The sequence below is a fragment of the Desmodus rotundus genome, chromosome 3 (genome assembly GCF_022682495.2).
Source record: "Desmodus rotundus isolate HL8 chromosome 3, HLdesRot8A.1, whole genome shotgun sequence".
In the NCBI taxonomy this organism is placed as follows: Eukaryota; Metazoa; Chordata; class Mammalia; order Chiroptera; family Phyllostomidae; genus Desmodus; species Desmodus rotundus.
The window spans coordinates 175,496,940-175,514,967 of record NC_071389.1 but is presented as its reverse complement, the minus strand read 5'-3'; the positions used below and the strand labels follow the sequence as shown (position 1 = coordinate 175,514,967).

At 43.7% G+C, this 18,028-nt stretch overlaps 1 protein-coding gene across 1 annotated transcript in view; it reads right to left on the bottom strand.

The window, feature by feature from the left end:
• Positions 1–17,787, bottom strand: part of PLBD1 (phospholipase B domain containing 1) — a 50,928-nt gene extending 33,141 nt beyond the window's left edge. Inside the window, exons 1-2 of the mRNA XM_053921776.2 lie at positions 17,398–17,787; positions 6,336–6,555 (exon numbers count right to left, since the gene is read on the bottom strand). Of these exons, the coding sequence (XP_053777751.1) occupies positions 6,336–6,555; positions 17,398–17,635 (458 nt within the window). The 5' untranslated portion in view covers positions 17,636–17,787. The remainder of the gene's footprint in view (positions 1–6,335; positions 6,556–17,397) is intronic.
• Between the last annotated feature and the right edge of the window lie 241 nt (positions 17,788–18,028).

Below are 18,028 nucleotides of genomic sequence, written 5' to 3'. Positions count from 1 at the left end.
TGGCTTTGAATGATCCCGTTCCATTCAGGGGCCCTTCTGAACACAGTCCATTTGCAGGCTCCTTGGGTTGAGACCCTTCTCTGATCCCTGTGCCTGGGACCCTACACTCTTGTTTGGCAGAGAACTAGGACATAACAGTTAAAAGCACAAGCTCTGAATTCTGAATAAAGCTTGACTCCACCATTTCTAGGCTAAGTGACCACAAGCAAGATTGCTAATTTCTCCACATGCTGAATTCTCTGCAAACAGAGCTAACGCTAGAATCTATGTCATCGATGTGTTAGATTTAGTTTTAGCTCCTGTCGTGTGTAAAATCAGTAGATTTCCTCCTGAGGTGGCTGAATTTTGCTCACATTTGTCTCTCACACAAATTCTTACAAGAGAATCATGAAGACACGGGGATTCCCACCTTTTCCCAAATACTTCTGCATTATGTAAATACACGTTATTTAGCACTCACTTGTCATCTGCTGTCTCCTACTGTTTTCTAACTGTTTTGACTTCCTCGGTCAGAGGCCATGTTCAGCTTCTTTAGTGTTTCCCGGAGTGATTGTTCATTGGAGTGTGTGTTGGTGTGTGTGCGTGTACACACGAGCATGTGCACAAACTCTGTAACCAGATGCCTGGTGTCCAAGCCTGGCTCCTGCTAACTAGCTTTGTGACTTTCATATCAGTGATATGGAGATAATACTGATAAATACCTCATAACATCGTGTGGATTAAGTGATTTAATATATGTAAAACGCTTTGAAGAGTGTCTAGTACATTTTAAATGCTATATAAATGCTAGGTATCATCATCATCATATCAGCATCATTTTGTGGTTCATGTTAAGTTTCAGATAATTACTAGTTGATGGGATTTTTGACATTTTTGAGAGTGAGACTGTGTCTTTCTTATCTTTCCTTTGCCCACAGCCTTGACCTGGAAGCATATTCAGTTTCTAATATCAAAGGGGCAAGTAGGGGGTGTGAAGGAGATTCTTGAGCTATTTCTTGGCGGTAGGCCAAACACAAAAAAGGTACCACCATTAACTATTTTCTCTACTTGTGCCATAATTTTGCTAACAAGCTCTCTTAATCATAGTTTTAGCAACTGTTGTGTCAACATATTAACTTGAAAGGCATCCTCTTTGAAGAATGTACTTAGGAATTAACTCTCCCTCTCCCTTTCTCCCCATCCACAGAGCCTGGTGGTACAGGTAGTGTAACAAGTACTTGTTGCACTGAATTGGCTCATGCTTACTGGGCAATTCGAGGGGTCATTTCACCAGCCACTTCAGCAACACAAAGTCAGCCACTTCATTCAAAACTAGAGCAGACTAGGTCCCCACATCCACATCACCATTCTTTCCAGAAAAGTGTCTAACTCACTTCATTAAAAATCAATCTATGACTATTTAGCTGATTTTACATCATTGGTGAAACATCAGAGACGCTGAATTTGCAACTCTTAGGGAGCCACCCCATAGAGTTAAAAAGAAAGGAAGAAGCTCAATTTGGTCAGGGTTTGCAGGCACTGCAACGCTTGGAAATATGTACCTCGCTCTCCTGATTCATCTCTAATAGAATTGGAAAGACAACAGGATTCAATTAAACCTAATAAGCATGTAATTAAATTCTGCTGGGGGCAGAAGCACTGGGCCAGGTGTCTGGGGTATACAAAGATGAATAAGATAGGGACCCTGCCCTTAGGCACTAACAGATGGTGCTGGGGAGAGATGGGGCTCCAGTCCAGTGGGAATGGAATCAGAAAAAGCTTCATCAGAAAGACAGCCTCTGAGATGCGTCTAGGAGGTCGGGCAATCTTTCAGCTGGTGGACATGGGAGAGGCAGCGTCTGGCTCTCAGGAATCACGGCTCTAAGAGTTGCTAGGAAGGGCAAGTGTGAGAGGCCGAGGGGCATCCCCGCACAGCTCTGGAGCCCTCCTGGAGTGAAGGTTTGCATGGTGAGGTTAGTAGCCTGCAGTGAGTGACTCCTGAGGAAATGGGTGGGCCCATAGAAAGTGGAAGAAGAGGGGGGAAAGAAGAGAGCACGTGGAGGGGCTAGACAGTAAGAAAAGCCTCTGAAAATATCTCGTGCCTACTCCAAACTGTGGCCCAGCTGAATCTGCTGCAGCTGCTGCCACCGCCCAGGATGAAATTACTTTGCCAGCGCAGCAAGGGTAGATGACCTTGAGCTTCATGAGAAGTACAAAGGGCTGGGCCCAGGACCAAACTGTTAACTGGAAGTGTTGTAAAAGTTCAAGGAAATGACAAATTCAAAGGAAATGATGGGAGATTTGAGAATATTTCTTTGTGTGTTTTCATTTGGGGTCTCAAGTATCCCATAGGTCAAAAAGAGCAAATTGTATCTTCTGGGGTTAGTAAATGGCTGTCCTTATCTGAATATCTCCATTGTTCACCACACAATATCCATCTTCTCAGACACCTCCTCCTGCCAAGAATCAGGAGATTGTAAGGAACAGCACTCCATTGTAGACGTGGTGCAGTGGGGAAAGGTGGCAGCCCTACACTCCCACTCCTTGGCAGCTGCCTGAGCAGCTTTCCAAGTTAGAGGAAAATGAGAAAAGATGGCTCTTTCTTTTGGTCTCTGGCACAACCCACCTCCCTGTCAGCTCAGGGTCGGACACCCTTGCTCCAGGGCAGTGTCTTGGTATGTGGGGTCCAGCATACCTAGCAAAGCACCTCAAGTTAAAGTCTCCAGGAGTATGTTATGTGGTTTAAGTTGATGAAATGGTATTTGTGTACGAAGATGCTATTACTCTGCAGACAGTTGCCCACGTGTAGCTGAAAACAAGCCAGCAAACAAACAGAAAGCCTGGCCTGTGACTCGTATTCCTTCTCTACTATTATTTTTGTGGCTACAGCCTCAGCCTCCAGATGGCTGACATGTAAGCTCTTCTGCTTTGCTTCAGAGAATGCTGGGGACCTTTGCTCAGAGGGAGCCATACTGCCTCTCCCTGCTCAGTTTGGACAGTAGGCTATACGGCTGTGGTGCTGACTGCAGACAGTCCTTGCTGGTTGGTTTCTTCAGTCTGGGAGTCCAATTCCCATGAATGCTCCAGCATCCCCTCTGTTCTGTCTCCTTGCTAGAGCTCGTCACCGTGAGCCCAGCTTCTCGACTCCACTTGGCCTATCTTCTTCCCTCGAAGCAAACTCTTGGGGATCAGAATGTGTAATAAGCCTTCATCTCCTGGACCACATCAGAAGAGGAAGGAAATGGATAGCTTCCTCCATCTCTCCCCTCTTCCCCACCTCATTGCCAGACGTCTGTTTTAAGCACACTTGGTCACATTCCACTAATCTGAGCTTTAAGCTAGGCACAAAGCAACTCCTTTGAATGCATGCTGATTTAGAAATGCCCCTACTTATTTGACTTTTCAGGAATGCGCTTAGAACGACAGCCTCTGAAAAGTAGCATATGTAAAATGCTCCTCCCCTTCTTAGTTGAGGGAGAGAGACAAAGAGAGACAGGGAGGGTGAAAGAGACATCAATTTGTTGTCCCACTTATTTTTGCATTCATTGTTTGACTCTTGTATGTGCCCTGACTGGGGATCCAACCCACCACCTTGGCGTATCAGGACGACGCTTTAGCCAACTGAGCTACATGGCAAGGGAGGAAATGCCCTTCTAAAGAGAATTTAGATTGCAATTCTCCCTCCTCTTCCTTCTCTTCTTTTCCCTTCCTTCCTGATCTTTCTCCCTCCCCTTTCTTTTTCTCTTTTTCCTTCCCTTTGTCAAATATACAAATACTGACCTCTTTCTCCCTTCCAGCCCCTTCAGTTGTTTATCATGCATCTTCCTGCTCACCAGCATCTCCTGTTCAATGAGATGCAGCACAGTCTGTGGAACAGCAGTCTCTCAGACTCTTGGTACCACATACAGGAAGCCCATCCTTAAGCAGGTAGGGAGAATTACCATGGTCATAAATACTATATGAAGATGAACAGAGAGTTTGTCTTTTAAATTCATGGAACTTCTTAGCACTCTGTGCTTGGAATAGAGGATGATGACCATCGAATCGGTCTGCGTCCAAAGCCTTCCAAGGGACAGCCCCCATTTGCCTTGCTAAACCTGTTGCCCTCTGCTGGCTCAATCGGAGCCTCCACTCTTCATAAGTGCAATGTACCCGTTTCAGAGTCAGGGCCTTTTTCAGTTGTCCGTTCTGCTGCTTTCTGCCCAGAATGATTTCTTCCTTCTTCCAGCCAAGCCAAATGGTTCTCATCTGTCAGTCACCAGACCCACAGCTCACCCTTCCACAAAGCCTTCTTTGACTGCTCTGGCCCACTGGGTGCCTTCCTCTCAGACTTGTCGGGTACTTAGACTAAAGCCCTCTTTTCAGGTTGTTCTGTGCAGTGAAAATGCTGCCAAGGGTTTCCCAACTCTCCCTTAAGGACCAGCATTGACTGAGATTGCGAGACTGGCCTCTCCCTCACTCCCCATCACTCTCCCAGGGGCTGCTGCTATGGACTGAAGGGAAGGCTGACTCAGGTGCTAGATCCTGAAAATGGGTCACAATATACAGGAAGTTGTTTATTTGCTGTAATCATAGAAGACTGACTTCCACATGTGGAATTTTCTTGGAAAAGACATGGCAAAAGGCAAAGAGAACAATAAAACAGTTAGTGACTAGCAGCTAAGTGACTTATTTTTTTAAGAAATAAAATTTAAGTAATCTTTACTCTAAAATAAAAGCATTTAAAAAGTTGTTAATAGAATGGCTCCTTTACTTACGGATGTTCTTAGAAAGTGGATGAAGGTAATCAAGGATAGGTTAATGCTTTATATTAAGCATTGGGGGGAAATGATAAAGTCATCCACAAAAGTGAAATGTTAAAACCTGTCTTTCCTGAGACAGAAGAGTATTGGAAGTGCTACCTTTGTCAGAAGCCTTGTCAGCCACACTCCTGAGCTCTCTGGTAGGGACACCATATCCAAGGCAGACAGACATGCTTATCCTCACAACAGTCTCAGGGTTGGAGCTGCTGTCTTCGAATTGCGCGGTTTCCCTTAATAACCCATTATGTATAGCACTCATGAGTTCATCTACTATGCTTACATTCACACACCTTCAGCCCAAATTACTTCTCCAGCCCTGGCCAGGTAACTCAGTTGGTTAGAATGTTGTCCCAATATGCCAAGGTTGTGAGTTCAATCCCCAGTCAGGGCACACACAAGAATCAACCAGTGAAAGCACGGATGGGTGGAGCAACAAGTCATTGCTTCTCTCTCTCTCTCCAACCAATCAATAACAATTATTTCTCCAAATTTGCAACTCAATTCAAATAATGTAATCAAATGAGTGAATACAAAAGTAGATAAAGATTTGGAATGAAAGACAAAAAGTTCAGATTGTACAAGTCAGAAACATGTTTTTAATATCTTACTCAGTTAATAAAGTTTTATACACCTCTGAGTAGTATACTCCAATGGTAGGGTAACAAAAATTTGGTATAAAAACAAAAATGGGAATTTCTAGTTTAAATTGAAAAAGAGCAGCCAGAACTTAATAACCAGTCATCCAACACCGGATATAATCTCCAGAATGCAGAAGCCAATAAGATTGCACTGCACTTACTGTGACTAGGGCGGTAAAAGCGCAGACTGAGGTTTGGGTAGACGGCCCTCGATAATCTAGGTCACAGCACGTTAAAAATAGACAGCCAACTCATCCAGACACTTCGTAGCAAAGAAAGACTGAGGCTTGATTAAATGGGTTGCAACTTTCCCTTCCTTAAAGAGCTTTTCTCTTAAACAAATGAGTCCTGTCTGCATTACCATTAACTGCATTTTTCTTATTTTTATAAGATGAAGGACACAAGAACCAAGGAACAATAGAACTGGAATTTGAATTTAAAATCAATTTCAAATTTTAAAATTTCAATTTAAAATCTCCTTACCCACTTGAAAGTATTGTTCTAAGACTGTTGAAAATAAATGCTCTTATGTTTTCTTTTTAATTAATCTTCTCTTGTTTTGCGGTTCTTGAAGAGTCACTCCGCCTCCTATTTGTTTTCTGCTGGACAATAAATAACTAGTAGGATGAGATGGCTTAGCTGTCTCTTAAAACCGTTCCAGGACAAGGCAAGATTTACAAAGTACGTGCCATGAGAACTAAACAGTTCCGCAACTGGGGGCTTTGTTCCTTGTAGGCAGGTACTGACTAAGTGTACAAATGGAGTTCTGTTTCTATCGTAGGAGATACCACTACAGCTGCTAATGTACATTCGTTCAGCCATCACTGTACAATGCCAGAAGGCAAGGGCTACACCGTTGGACAAAGAGATAGAGGTCGCCTGATAGTTCTCCACCTTGAGGTGCTGGGGTACTTACGTGGCAGTGAGGTAACCCTCCAAGAAGCCAGCCACAAACATGATGACCTCGTTGCTCAGAGTCTGAGAACCATACCCCGCTTTGATCTCCAGGACACCCCAGCCTGTGGTGTTCACAGAGTTATTATAAAAGCCATAGGCATCCCCACTCTTGTCCAGCACATTTTTGACATGCACTGTCTTTTCAGCAGGTATCCAGTATACAGTTGCATAGGAGACTTCTGGAAGAAAAGACAAGGGAACAATGATAGGATGCCATTCAACTGATTTTATTATGCATTTTTCTTTTATTATGCATATGTAAACAATTCCAACACATTTGCTTCTTAAAGAATTCCATTCTAATGAATTGGGAAATCTGCCACTGTAGTTTGTCTTTGTTGCAAGGGGGGAAAAACCAGAGCCTTAATCAAGGGGGATCAGCCCACAATAAAAATATCAGTTGAAGTTTGTAGAGGTGTGGTTATAACATCATGGAGGTGGTTTCCTCCATACGGGCTCCATCCTGAGAGATGGGATAGCGGCCAGGCCAGAGCTGGAGCCCTTGCCCACTTCCTCATTCAGCCAAGGACAGAGTTCACGTCCCAGGTCGGCAGGGCCTTCCATTCCGCTCAGCAGCTGGGTCAAAGCATTCATATTCTCTAGCTCCGTATCCTATTTTTCCTGCTTAATTCTTACATGACATTAGATTCCTATTGAGCAAAAAAAATAAATAAAAACTACCACTTGTGATGTCCTCACGTTCTCCATAATTTTGTGAATTCACCCTCACAGATCCTGTATTCATGTCTCTCTTCCTGTTCACTTTAATCCCTCTACCCAGGCGTGCTCTGGACCCCACCCCTCTCACCTTTGTTAGGAACTTTATTCCACCCTATATCTTCTTGGTCCAGCACCCTAAAGTTCTCTCTCTGTGGTGGCCCCTCCCCCTCTAGTAAATTTAAATGTTCTATTGACATACAGATCAAAGCAAAGCTGCCACAGAAGCTCTCTCTACATTCTGGGAGCAGCTTTAGCTACTGCTGGAGTCTCTCCCTTCATAAAATTATTGCAAAGTTGTAGAGCACACTGTATCACTAGGTGCCGGTGATAGAGTTCTGGCCATGACAGGCTCAGCTCCTGGCTCCACCCACTTCACTCCCTCAGTTTCCACACTTCGGCCTGGGGCGGGCTGGCATCCGTGCCCACCACGCTGACAGCATTGCTCTGGCTGCATCGCGAATGAAATCCTTGAATCCCAATGTCACATGAACGTCTGAAAGTGTTCAACTCTGGTGACCAAGTTAAAACTCTTTCCTCCCATGTGTCTGGGACAACACTCTCTTCTGAATTTCCTCCTCCTCTGGCTGTCATAGACCGTACCATACTTACAACACCGTCTGGATGACTCTATAAGCACTAAAAATTCAAAACATTCCAAACAAAACTCACATTCTCTTCCAACCCACCTTCCATCTTCCGCTGTCTCCATGATTTTTCAGCCTGAAACCCAAGTCCGGGCAGGCCTCCCCTCTCTCACGTAAGTCATGGTTAACCGAAATATCCTAAATATCTCTCCCACCAGTCTTTGCTTCTCCTCTTTAGATATCACAACCGGCCTAAACTTTAAAGAGGACTTTTCAGAGTCCATTCTTCATACTCTGCCACAGTGACCTTTCTAAACTACAAGACCGATTTGTTTACTTGACCACTGAAAAACTTCAGTGGCTTTTATTGCCTAGAAATAAACTTCTTTAGCTTATTCTATCTGTCTTCATGACCTGGATCCTGCTTGCCTACCCACCAGCTTCACCTGCCGCCCCTGGTGCTCTGCGATCTGGAAACAGTTACACACCACTGCAGCCTCGCAGACGCCCCTTCCTCTGCCTGAGAGTGTCTCTCTTGTTAGCCACCTAGCAATCTCAAATAGCAGTCTAGTGCTATTTTAGACTCAGGAAGCAGCACCCCTTTGAAGGGGCTGACTTGCTCTACAAGCTCCATGTACCTGGTACATACATCTTTAGGTCTCATTACTTCGTACTATAACTTACACTCCTGCCCTTGCTCCTAGCCTATGAACCCCTGAAGCCCCAAACTGTTTCCTTGGCATTAGGTATGGTGCCCGGCCGGTAACAGATACTCAGCAAATATTTGTGAAAGGCAGAGAGACTTAGGAAAAGAAAGAAAAACCAGAAAAAAGAAAGGGAGAAAGGGTAGGGTATATATTGCGTTTGTTTCTCTGCCTAAGAAACCATTGCACAGCTGCTCAGGTTAAAGACAAACTTTACATTCTGGTCATCAAAGAGGGGAGGAGGCCAGAATGACTCTCGGGTTCTAGGTTGGGACTCAGAACCGGAGTTGGATGCATGTTGTGTCATTCACTGAGAAAGGCAGCAGGTGGGGAATAGGTCTGGGAAGGAACAGAAGTATAGCTTTGGACATACGGAGGTTTAGTGGTTAAAATACTAGAAATTCCAGCTCAGATTAAATTCAAAAGTGATTCACCGATTCACCGCTTTGGTTTTTTGAGGTAACGACTGTCTGTCAAATAAGCACTAAAAGTACAATCGTAATCTCAGAGCATCGTGACCACAGCGGTAGACTTTCTTTAAAAGTGGTTAAGTGGAGGTAATGACACTGACTGTCCCAGGTAGACGGGCGGAACACTTTGTCAACAAACTCCTGACGGCAAATAGCCCGATTATTAATAAAGTCACAAATTGGCCACAATTTGACAGTTGTGGGCAGTATCCATAGAAACTTCCCTTCTTCACCTCCAAAGTACAATAAATAAATCTGCCTTCCAAGTTGATTTGGGACCACAAATGCCATAGCCTCAGCTCTTCCTAGCCTTTCCCTCACATTCTCTGCTACCCTCACCTCCAGTGAGTCTGTAGGGAAATGAAACGCAGGACTAAATAAGAAACAGCCACAAATGGCTGCAGCAAGGGTGGGGTCACAAACAGGAACCGTGAAAGAGGAAGGTAACGCTTGTCAGTCTCTTCTCTTTCAGTTGTGCCCACAAAACATGATTTTTAACTTTGTTCCCTTCTCTGAAATGTTGGTATTTCTCATCCAGCATCCTGACCTTCACTTCCCTTCGTTTTCCGTTCCAGTAGCTCCTTTGGCTATAAACTTGGCTTGTTCTCAATCTGAGCACTCAAGGGCTGTGCTTTCATTGTTACAGGTACTACCACACTTCCCCTAACTTCCTGACCACAAATAATAAACGTCTGCAAATCTGTGCTTTTTGACACTAGTTTGTCCTCATGCATGAAAGTCCCCTACCCAGTTCTCATGAGAATTCAATGATAAAAATTTGCTGCTAACAAGCTGACCAATTTAGCAGATGCTTTGAGAATTACGCCAAAATCTGAGTTTCTCGATTCACCCCTAATTGATGTCTTCTATTCCTCGATGTTTTCTCCATGTATCTATCTCTTTCTGCTTTTCCCAGCACTACACAATTTTTTTTCTTAAATCCTTTAATAGCTTTTAAGCCATTATAATTTTTTTAAAAAATATCCATGTTAGGAAGTAGATGATGTAAAAAGTATAATACCAAGAAGTAGAGAAACATTACATAATTGGAATCCTAACCTAGCTTTACACAAGCTCTCCGAAGGCAGGACTGCTTCTGCTTGCCACCGCATGTTCTGGAATCCCTGTGCCTGGCACAATAATGCTTCTGTGAATCTAGTTTACTTGTGTGTGTTCTTGAAATGACAGTGAAGTTTATCATAACATTCACAGAAGGTAGACTAAAATAACTGAAGTAATTACAATATGTCTTCAAGTTCAGGTAAGGAGCCTAGAGAATGGTTCAGCTGCTCACAGGACAAGCGCCGTGTATTGATATTTTCTCTAGAGTTGTGGAAGTGGAGAGTAAGATTTAAACATTTTTTTACAGCAACATTCTCAACATCAACACGGTTGATAAATAATAATTGAATGAATGGGAATGTTACTCTATAAAATCAGGGTATTCTATAAATAAAGATGGAAGAAGCACAATCATTTCAAGTTTTATTTTATTTACTTGTATATTCTAATATTTTCTATGAGTTAGTTGCCTTCAGTTAAAAGAAAAACCCTAACTCGGTCTTAGAATTTGTAAAACACTCATAAATGATTTAAATCACTCTCTCCCATATTTGGGGCCCAATTTTCCTAATACCTCATTTATGATAGAGTAAGTGGTATTGAGCCCTGAGCAATACAATTTTGGCTAATATATTCAGTAAGCTAGAGAAAAAGAGAAAGAAACATGACAGAGCAGAGGTTCTGAATATGTGAAAGAAAATGTAAAAAGATTAAGATTGCAATTTAATCTATTCAGATTGGGTTTAGCTAATAGTTCACCGATTCTGATCCTTGAATTCCTTTTCTCTTTTATGGCCACTGAGTGTAGTCTCTCATGATCTCTCTCTCTGTGCACTTGGCATTGCCCTTCCCTTCTTCAAAATGGTTCTCAAATTAATATTTGGTTTTTAGATTTCCTTTGACTTTTCATCAGAATCACTAAGAAAATAGCTGATTCATGAATAAACAATCTCCAGGCAACAACATTATATAAGTAGGAGTTTCAGCTCTCATGAAAGAAATCGGATTATTTTGGGGAGTGTTCCCAGGGAACAGGAACAGGGGACTGGTGGAATAAAACAGGGAATGAGGGAAAGCTACCATAAGGATGCATTCTGAGATGGTCCAAGAAAGTGTGTAGAATAAGCCTCTGAAGGTCCTATACGGGGGATGGAAGAGGGAGCATTTATCCACCGGCTCCCCACTGCATAAGTCAAAGGTTGTCCTATGCAGTGTTAATCCCTCACTCCCTGGTCTGCATGTGCCCCAGTGCTAAATGGTTATGATTTCAGAGAAGCTCTGAGTCAGAAAGCAAGGGAATCCTGCAATGTCACTGAGTGGAGGTGCTTCAGGTTACACCTGTAGGAAGCTATTTAGAATAAAAGGCAGGTGAGAGGATGTGAGGTGGGATGCATAATGTACCTGATACATTTGGTAAATAGAAAAGGATATAGATTTTAAAAAGTAGCCCCAAATCAACAAAACACTAATGCAGAAGAATGCTATGTATTTGCCTGAAACTAAAACGATTCCTTTCCTTCTTCCCCTCAAAACAAACCTATTCTTCATTACGGGATTAAATCAGAGGTTTTGCCAAAAGTCTTACCAACAGAAAGCCAATTTAGCCCCATTCTAATTTGGCTCTCTTAGCTTACTCTTTACCTAGATTACTTTTTGGTTATGTGTATTTGTATGAATTTGGTCCAATAAATTTGATTATAAGGTCCTTGAAAATCAGGAAGAGGTGTTGCGTATTTCTTTGTATCAGCTTCCTTGGGTCTAACACAATGCTTTATTGATTATGTGGCTGCCTCAATGCAAACTATCACACTAGCTGTGAAGGTCACACTTAGAGACAGATTTTTATCAAGTGTGCAGTATATTAATTCTTGATTTCTAATTGCAAATTAGAATTTTGGTACACTAGGTTTGCAAATGATGGTTTGAATAACTCTATATTACCTTATGTTGGAATTGTAACTGCATTAGCGAGGCTGACAAATTTTAGAGCAAGGCTGTGCCTTTCAATCAACAGCATAAATGAGGAAGAATAGTAAGAAGTTAGGAAAACTCCTTGGCAAGCAGAATGGGGAAACTGGCCCCATCCAGTACTCTGACCCACCTGCCTCCTTCTCCCTTCTCCCTTGCATGGTCACGCCCTTAAGCATTAAGCCCTCAGGTCAGTGAGGTTCTGATCAGCATCAAAAAATCTTAGGAACAAAGTCTGGGGTCTGTTGACCACAGAGACAGAATTTGGTCAAACTACAGGTAACTTCCAGGCCTGAGCTGTTTCAGCTCCAGGCCCAGAAAAGCAGCAAAACCGAGGGAGCAATGCCATGGCTGACATCAGGACCAGCTGCAATGACTAACCATCCTCTAGCCTAGCGCCAGCCAATCAGTAGAGACTATGACCCTGAAATGACACACCTGAAAAGTGATGAATATTCTATTGAGATCCTCCTGAGCAACCTCCTCTAAAATCCTCACCTTCGGAAAACAGATAAAAATCCTTAAGCTGAGTGACCCAGTCAGTGCAGGTGCTGTCTCCTCTAGAGCACCCCTGAGTCTTTCCCCCACTCTTTGTTCAGGCATGTGCCCTTGCTGCCTTTCTCCTAAGCTCCAAGCACCCTTCTTTCACCTCTGTAACTTGTCTCCAGAGTCCACACAGCCCAGATGGCTCATCTCTTCTACCTCTGTGACTTTCTAAATAAACTTTCTCCTTCACTGGAGTTCTTGGTTCTGAACTCTTTCTTAGCTAAACTCAAGGACTGAGGTCTGACATTCACTGCTAACACAAACTACATAATAACATTAATGATTTTCTAGCCACATCTTAAAGCTAAACTTTCAAAAGATTGTGGAATGTAAGTTATGAGCAACTGGAACATCCTCCATTTAAAAAAAAAAAAAAGATGAAGCTTAAATGCATTAAAAAACCTTACAATACTGAACAAAATAAATTCTTTGAGATTCATTCTATTATCGGTGCGGCCAGCTCATCTGCTATCTCAATAGGTAATGCTTTAAAATTTGGAATTCAACAAAGCAAAAGATAACAGGTACAAAAGTAAAAACAATGCCTAAAGACATATGAAAACAAAAATCTGCTCTTCCACGTCAGAACAAAGTGCCAAGAGGAAATTCACATGATTCATAGTTTATGTATTATAAAAAGTAATCGCCATGAAAAATGACTTTTAAAATGTTCTATTTCAATTTAAAGACTGAAGGAAGTCTTTTTTTAAATTTTCTTCTGGAGAAAGTTTTTGATTTTTGCTATCAGATTCACATTTCCAGAAGGACCAGGAAATAAGGTTTAATAATAGAAATGAATAGCACTTCTCCCAAAAGTTGTATACATTTTAATAAACAAACTGATATAGGGAGCGCACAAGAAAGCATCTGAGTTCACAGAGAGTACTTCTTTAGGGTCTGGCATACCCAGACAGTGGGGACGCGCTGTAGGAAGACTTGGTGAGGCTCAGAAAGACGGAGAAGAGCTGGAAGGTTCTAAAGCAGTCATGACTGAAGCAAGCAAGGTGATTTTAGTCAGACAGTTCTAACCACGGAAAGTGACCAAGGAAACTGTTCACTGTTTTCTGAAACATCTGCTTAATGTGTATACCTCAAATCCCCAAAATTCTGGGCCACGACTAAGGAAAAACCCTGATTGTATAAATTATTACATCATAGCACATAGATGATCATCTGCCATCTTGGTTGCTTAATCAAGAGATCCCTGATGCCTTTTCATAGAAAAGTAACTCCAATGGCCAGTAATAACAGCTGCTCAACTATAGTAATGCATGACTGAACAACGGAGATATTTACATTCTGAGAAATCTGTCAAAAAATGGCTTGGTCATTGTGCAAATATGACAGACTTCACTCACACAAACATGGCTGGTACAGCTGACCACATACCTAAGGCTATTATTCTGCAGGGGAGAAAGATAATTTTCCTTCTACTCTTCTGGATTCTTGACTGAACCATCCCGGAAATAAAAACCAGATTAAAAAGAGAAAAACAAAAGTCTTATAACACATATACCTCTATATACATAGGAGAGACCCAGAAAAACTGAGTTATTCACCAAAATGGCTGAAGCAACCACTTTAAATACCATCTTCAGCTGAAGACAAAAGAAGGTGTTGGGGTGGGGGGGTTCAGTGAGGGACAGTTACCAGGAAAAGCACAGTGTATCAAGGGTCAGGTTGTTATGCAAATTTAAGTTATTGCCTTCTGCATTGGTAAGAATTTCTGAAGATAAGGTCCCTCTGTGAGGGAGACAAATGGAGTTTTCCCTAACAGATGTAAATGCCTTTTAGAAAGGGTCACTTCTACTTGGTTTTAAAACTTCTCCTAAGTCTGCTGTTTCTTAAATTAACCAACCTAAAATAATCCTTATGCCAAATAGGCATGTTTGGGGGTGACAAATTCTGTGCCCCTGTAGTTCCTACACTACAAACCTGTACAGCATGGTACTGTGCCACACCTTGGAGGCAAGTGTAACACAATAATCTGTGTGAGGAGTTGCACTGTGAGTTACAGTGGGTACGATATCACCAGGCAGGAGGAATTTTTCACGTCCACTATAATCTCATGGGACCACCATTGTATATGCAGTTAAGTAAAATGTCATTGTGGCATATGATCATATACAGCCCCTACTGTATATAGCCAGGCACTGTTCCTCATGACCACTTTATGAGGCAGATAGTATTAGAATACCCATTTTACAGATTAGGAAATTGAGGCATAGAGCAATTACATAATTTACTTAAAGTCACACAGTCAGTACTACAGCCAGGATTCAAACGCGGGCAGTGTGGCTCCGTAGTTTCTGTTTATGGAATTCCATACTATCTCTCTAACACTGTACTTCAAAAAATGAAGAACAGCCATAGAGTGAACATATGGAGCAACCACCTCAGTGATTTGGAAATAGGAATGTCTTCAGAGTTAAAGAAGCAGTTGAGATTGGTCTCAGCCAAAGGCTGCTGAGTCACCGTAAGGAGACTGAAAGACTCCTAGGACAGCAAACCCCTTGACAACGACACAGAGGTATTACCTATCTTGAGAGGCAATCTGTTAGTCTCAAGTGGGCACCGGTGAGCCATGGAGGCCTAGAAAAGGCAGTGTCCCACAGTCAGGTTCGTGCCAGGCGGGCACTGTCGGTGGAGGAGCGCCCATGCCCTGCCCCGAGTGTCAGGTCTCACTGGGTGAGCCCGGCCTCCATCCTGAGAACCCCTCACATTATCTGTCCCATGTAGTTTCAGTAGAAGAACATGGCTGGAGCAGGCTACACAAACATCCAGTCTGCTAAAAATTAACAACTGGTATTTTGGTTAATAGCCTTGTGTGTTTATCAGGGTGAATCAGCTTCCGTATATCTGATCAGTTCTGGAGCACTGGAAAGAAGGAATTTCTGGAGTCCAGCCCTGCAGGTGTGAGGGTCAGGTTTGGAACCAGTTTTACCAAGGCTTCTATGCCATCCTTCAAGTCTCTTAGCAACCAACCTGTCCCTTCCCCTAGTGACAACCTGACTTCACTATACAAACAACTCAGAAAAATTATATGAGACATCCTAAAAACAAATACGGGCCTTTCCAGTCTGGAAAGGTAAAAGCAACGCTGTTACACATCTAAAGTTTGTAATAGTTTAGAAGACATGGCTAGGATGGACGTGTACTTGTTTGCCAATCTCTAGAATAATTACAGTAAAAAGTAGTTTTAAAAAATTGAAGAAGTTGTTTATGTGTAAAGAGATGCATCTTAGTGGATATAAAATTCATTCCAAGGAGATTAAAATGCATTCCCTTCAGTGTCTATCATGTACACACTGAATTCAAAGTACTGAGCTGGGTGCTCAGGGGCAACGTGAAAAGCAGGAGGCGCAAAGACCCTGTTCTCCGTCCTCAGTTTGCAGTCTAAGAGAAGGTCAGACGAAGCGCCGAAAACCTGTGTTGGAAAACAGGTGAATATGGGAAAAACAAAGGAAAGCGAGATTACATTTTTTTGGAACAGTCAGCATGGGCATCACAGGCTGTCCTTGACTCCATGTTAAGAAGTCTTTCCGGATTGCTGGGCAGAGAGTTGTCAGGAAGGCCAGTAGCAGAAATACCCTCTCTCTCACCTTGACGCCCCACCCACCTGGCCTGGACCCAGCTTATTTATCATTTGGGGAACTCAGTTTAAGAAGCAGCTTCTTTCCAGATGGTATCTTCTTGAATAAACAGTGTCTCCCGCTCACTCCTCAGTCTGCCCCACCCCCCATCTACAGAAAATTTAAAACAATCCCAACAATACGAAAGAACAGAAAAGGGAGAAAAGTGTCAGACAGTGTTCCAGACACAAACACCCTTTCCGTATCCGGGCACTCCAGCTCACCCCAGGTATGTGTGAATGAACAGTCTCCCGGGCCTAATCGTGGCACCAACACCATCTCCACAGCCCTGGGAAGGAAGGGAAGGTGCTGGTAAATCTAGTCTGAGGCCTGTGGCTGCATCACTTTTGCTCTCAGAAGCCCAGCCAGCTTGAAAGACTGGACGAATGGAACAGTAATATGCAGGCAAGTTGTGAAAACTAAGGTCTTGAAATCTGATGGAAGGTGATGTAACAAGAATCAGAACACTCGTTTGGGAAGGGGTGTGCTCTCCTAAACTCCCAGTTATTCCCATGCAAGGTCAACACAGAAACGGGCTTAGAAGATTAAACAAAATCCTTTAATTACTTTTGAAGTCTTTGAAGTTCTTTAATTATCGTTGAGTTTATTCATAGTGAGTGAAAGTGCCAAATCCAGTCCTGTCTTTTGTTGTTTGGTTTTTGCAAAAGGTACAGGTAAGTGTCAATACCTGTAGAAGACAAAACCTGTTTCGCCAAGAGGGGAATAGTTAAGTAAATGCCTTTTAGCATTTCAGCTCTGCCTTCATATGCTGTTTATCTATATAAAAATTACTTAAATTTTCTCATCTGTAGAGTGGGGGTAATAATGCAATTTAGATTATCCTATAGTGAGCATTATGTTGGAAAGCATAAATCCCTTTAGCACACTGCCTGACACATACTAGCTGACAGTACCAGGTTGCGTTTCTTAGCGTTTTAAACCAGTTACTGACAATTAAGAAGTGGGGAGAGGAGTGGTAGCCCGGAATCATACCTCCCTATGATTCGAGTAAATATATTTAGATGTCCTTTGGCTGGCGCTTTGAGGACCAGCCGGGCCTCGGCGAGCGAGTCTTGGAGGAGCGAACCGATTTGCCTGCCAAGAATTGTGGCCAACACTTTTTAAGTTCGCAGGAGCACACACCCCATGCCCTTGTCCCGGGCAAACCCAGAGCCACAACAGCGCTAGAGCGAGCCCTGTCAGTCCCCCGCAGGAGCGCGTTCCTTGGCGGCCACTCAGAACCGGACGCTCGCTAGAAGTAAACTTGGCGGGCCCCGGGGCTCGGCGAAGCGCGGGCAGGCAGCGCGGGACCTTTCCCCGGGCGCCTCTGCTCACCTGCCAGGCTGGGCGGCACGGTGGCAGCCAACAGCAGCAGCAGCAGCAGCAGCAGCAGCAGTGGCGGCGGTGGTGGCGGCGGGGCTGCGGGCGCGGGCGGCCGGGGGAGGCGCCCGTCAGGGCTGCGGCAGGACATCGCTCTGCGGTCGCGACCTCCGCTCGGCTGGACCCGGCGGCCGGCGAGTGGCAGCTGCTGGAAGAGCAGCTCTTGGGCCGGCAGAGGCGCGCCGTGTCTCATAGTTGGAGCGTCCTTAACTTCCTTTTCATTAGTTCTGCTCGTTTGGGGCTTTAGATGGCGAGGAAGCCTCACGTGGCCCTGGGAACAACCTTCGCCCTATGGAGCCTCAGTCTGGGAAAGGCGGTTCCTTTGTGACCCTCTAGTGCCCAGTGGGCCGGGCTGGGAAAGTTCTCCGCTGCACTTTGGAGATTTAACGTTACGCACTACTTTCTCTGTTCCTTTACGGCCCTAGATTTGAACAAATCAATTCACATCAACGCTACTAGCCTGAGTCTCCAGGGCAGGCCACTCCTCTATAGCAGGAGGGTTGGGGGAAATGCATGCCCCTGGTTACAAGCAGCTCTGATTCTTCTGGAAAGGTCTTCACAGGTCCTTTCTCCCCCAAGGATCAGC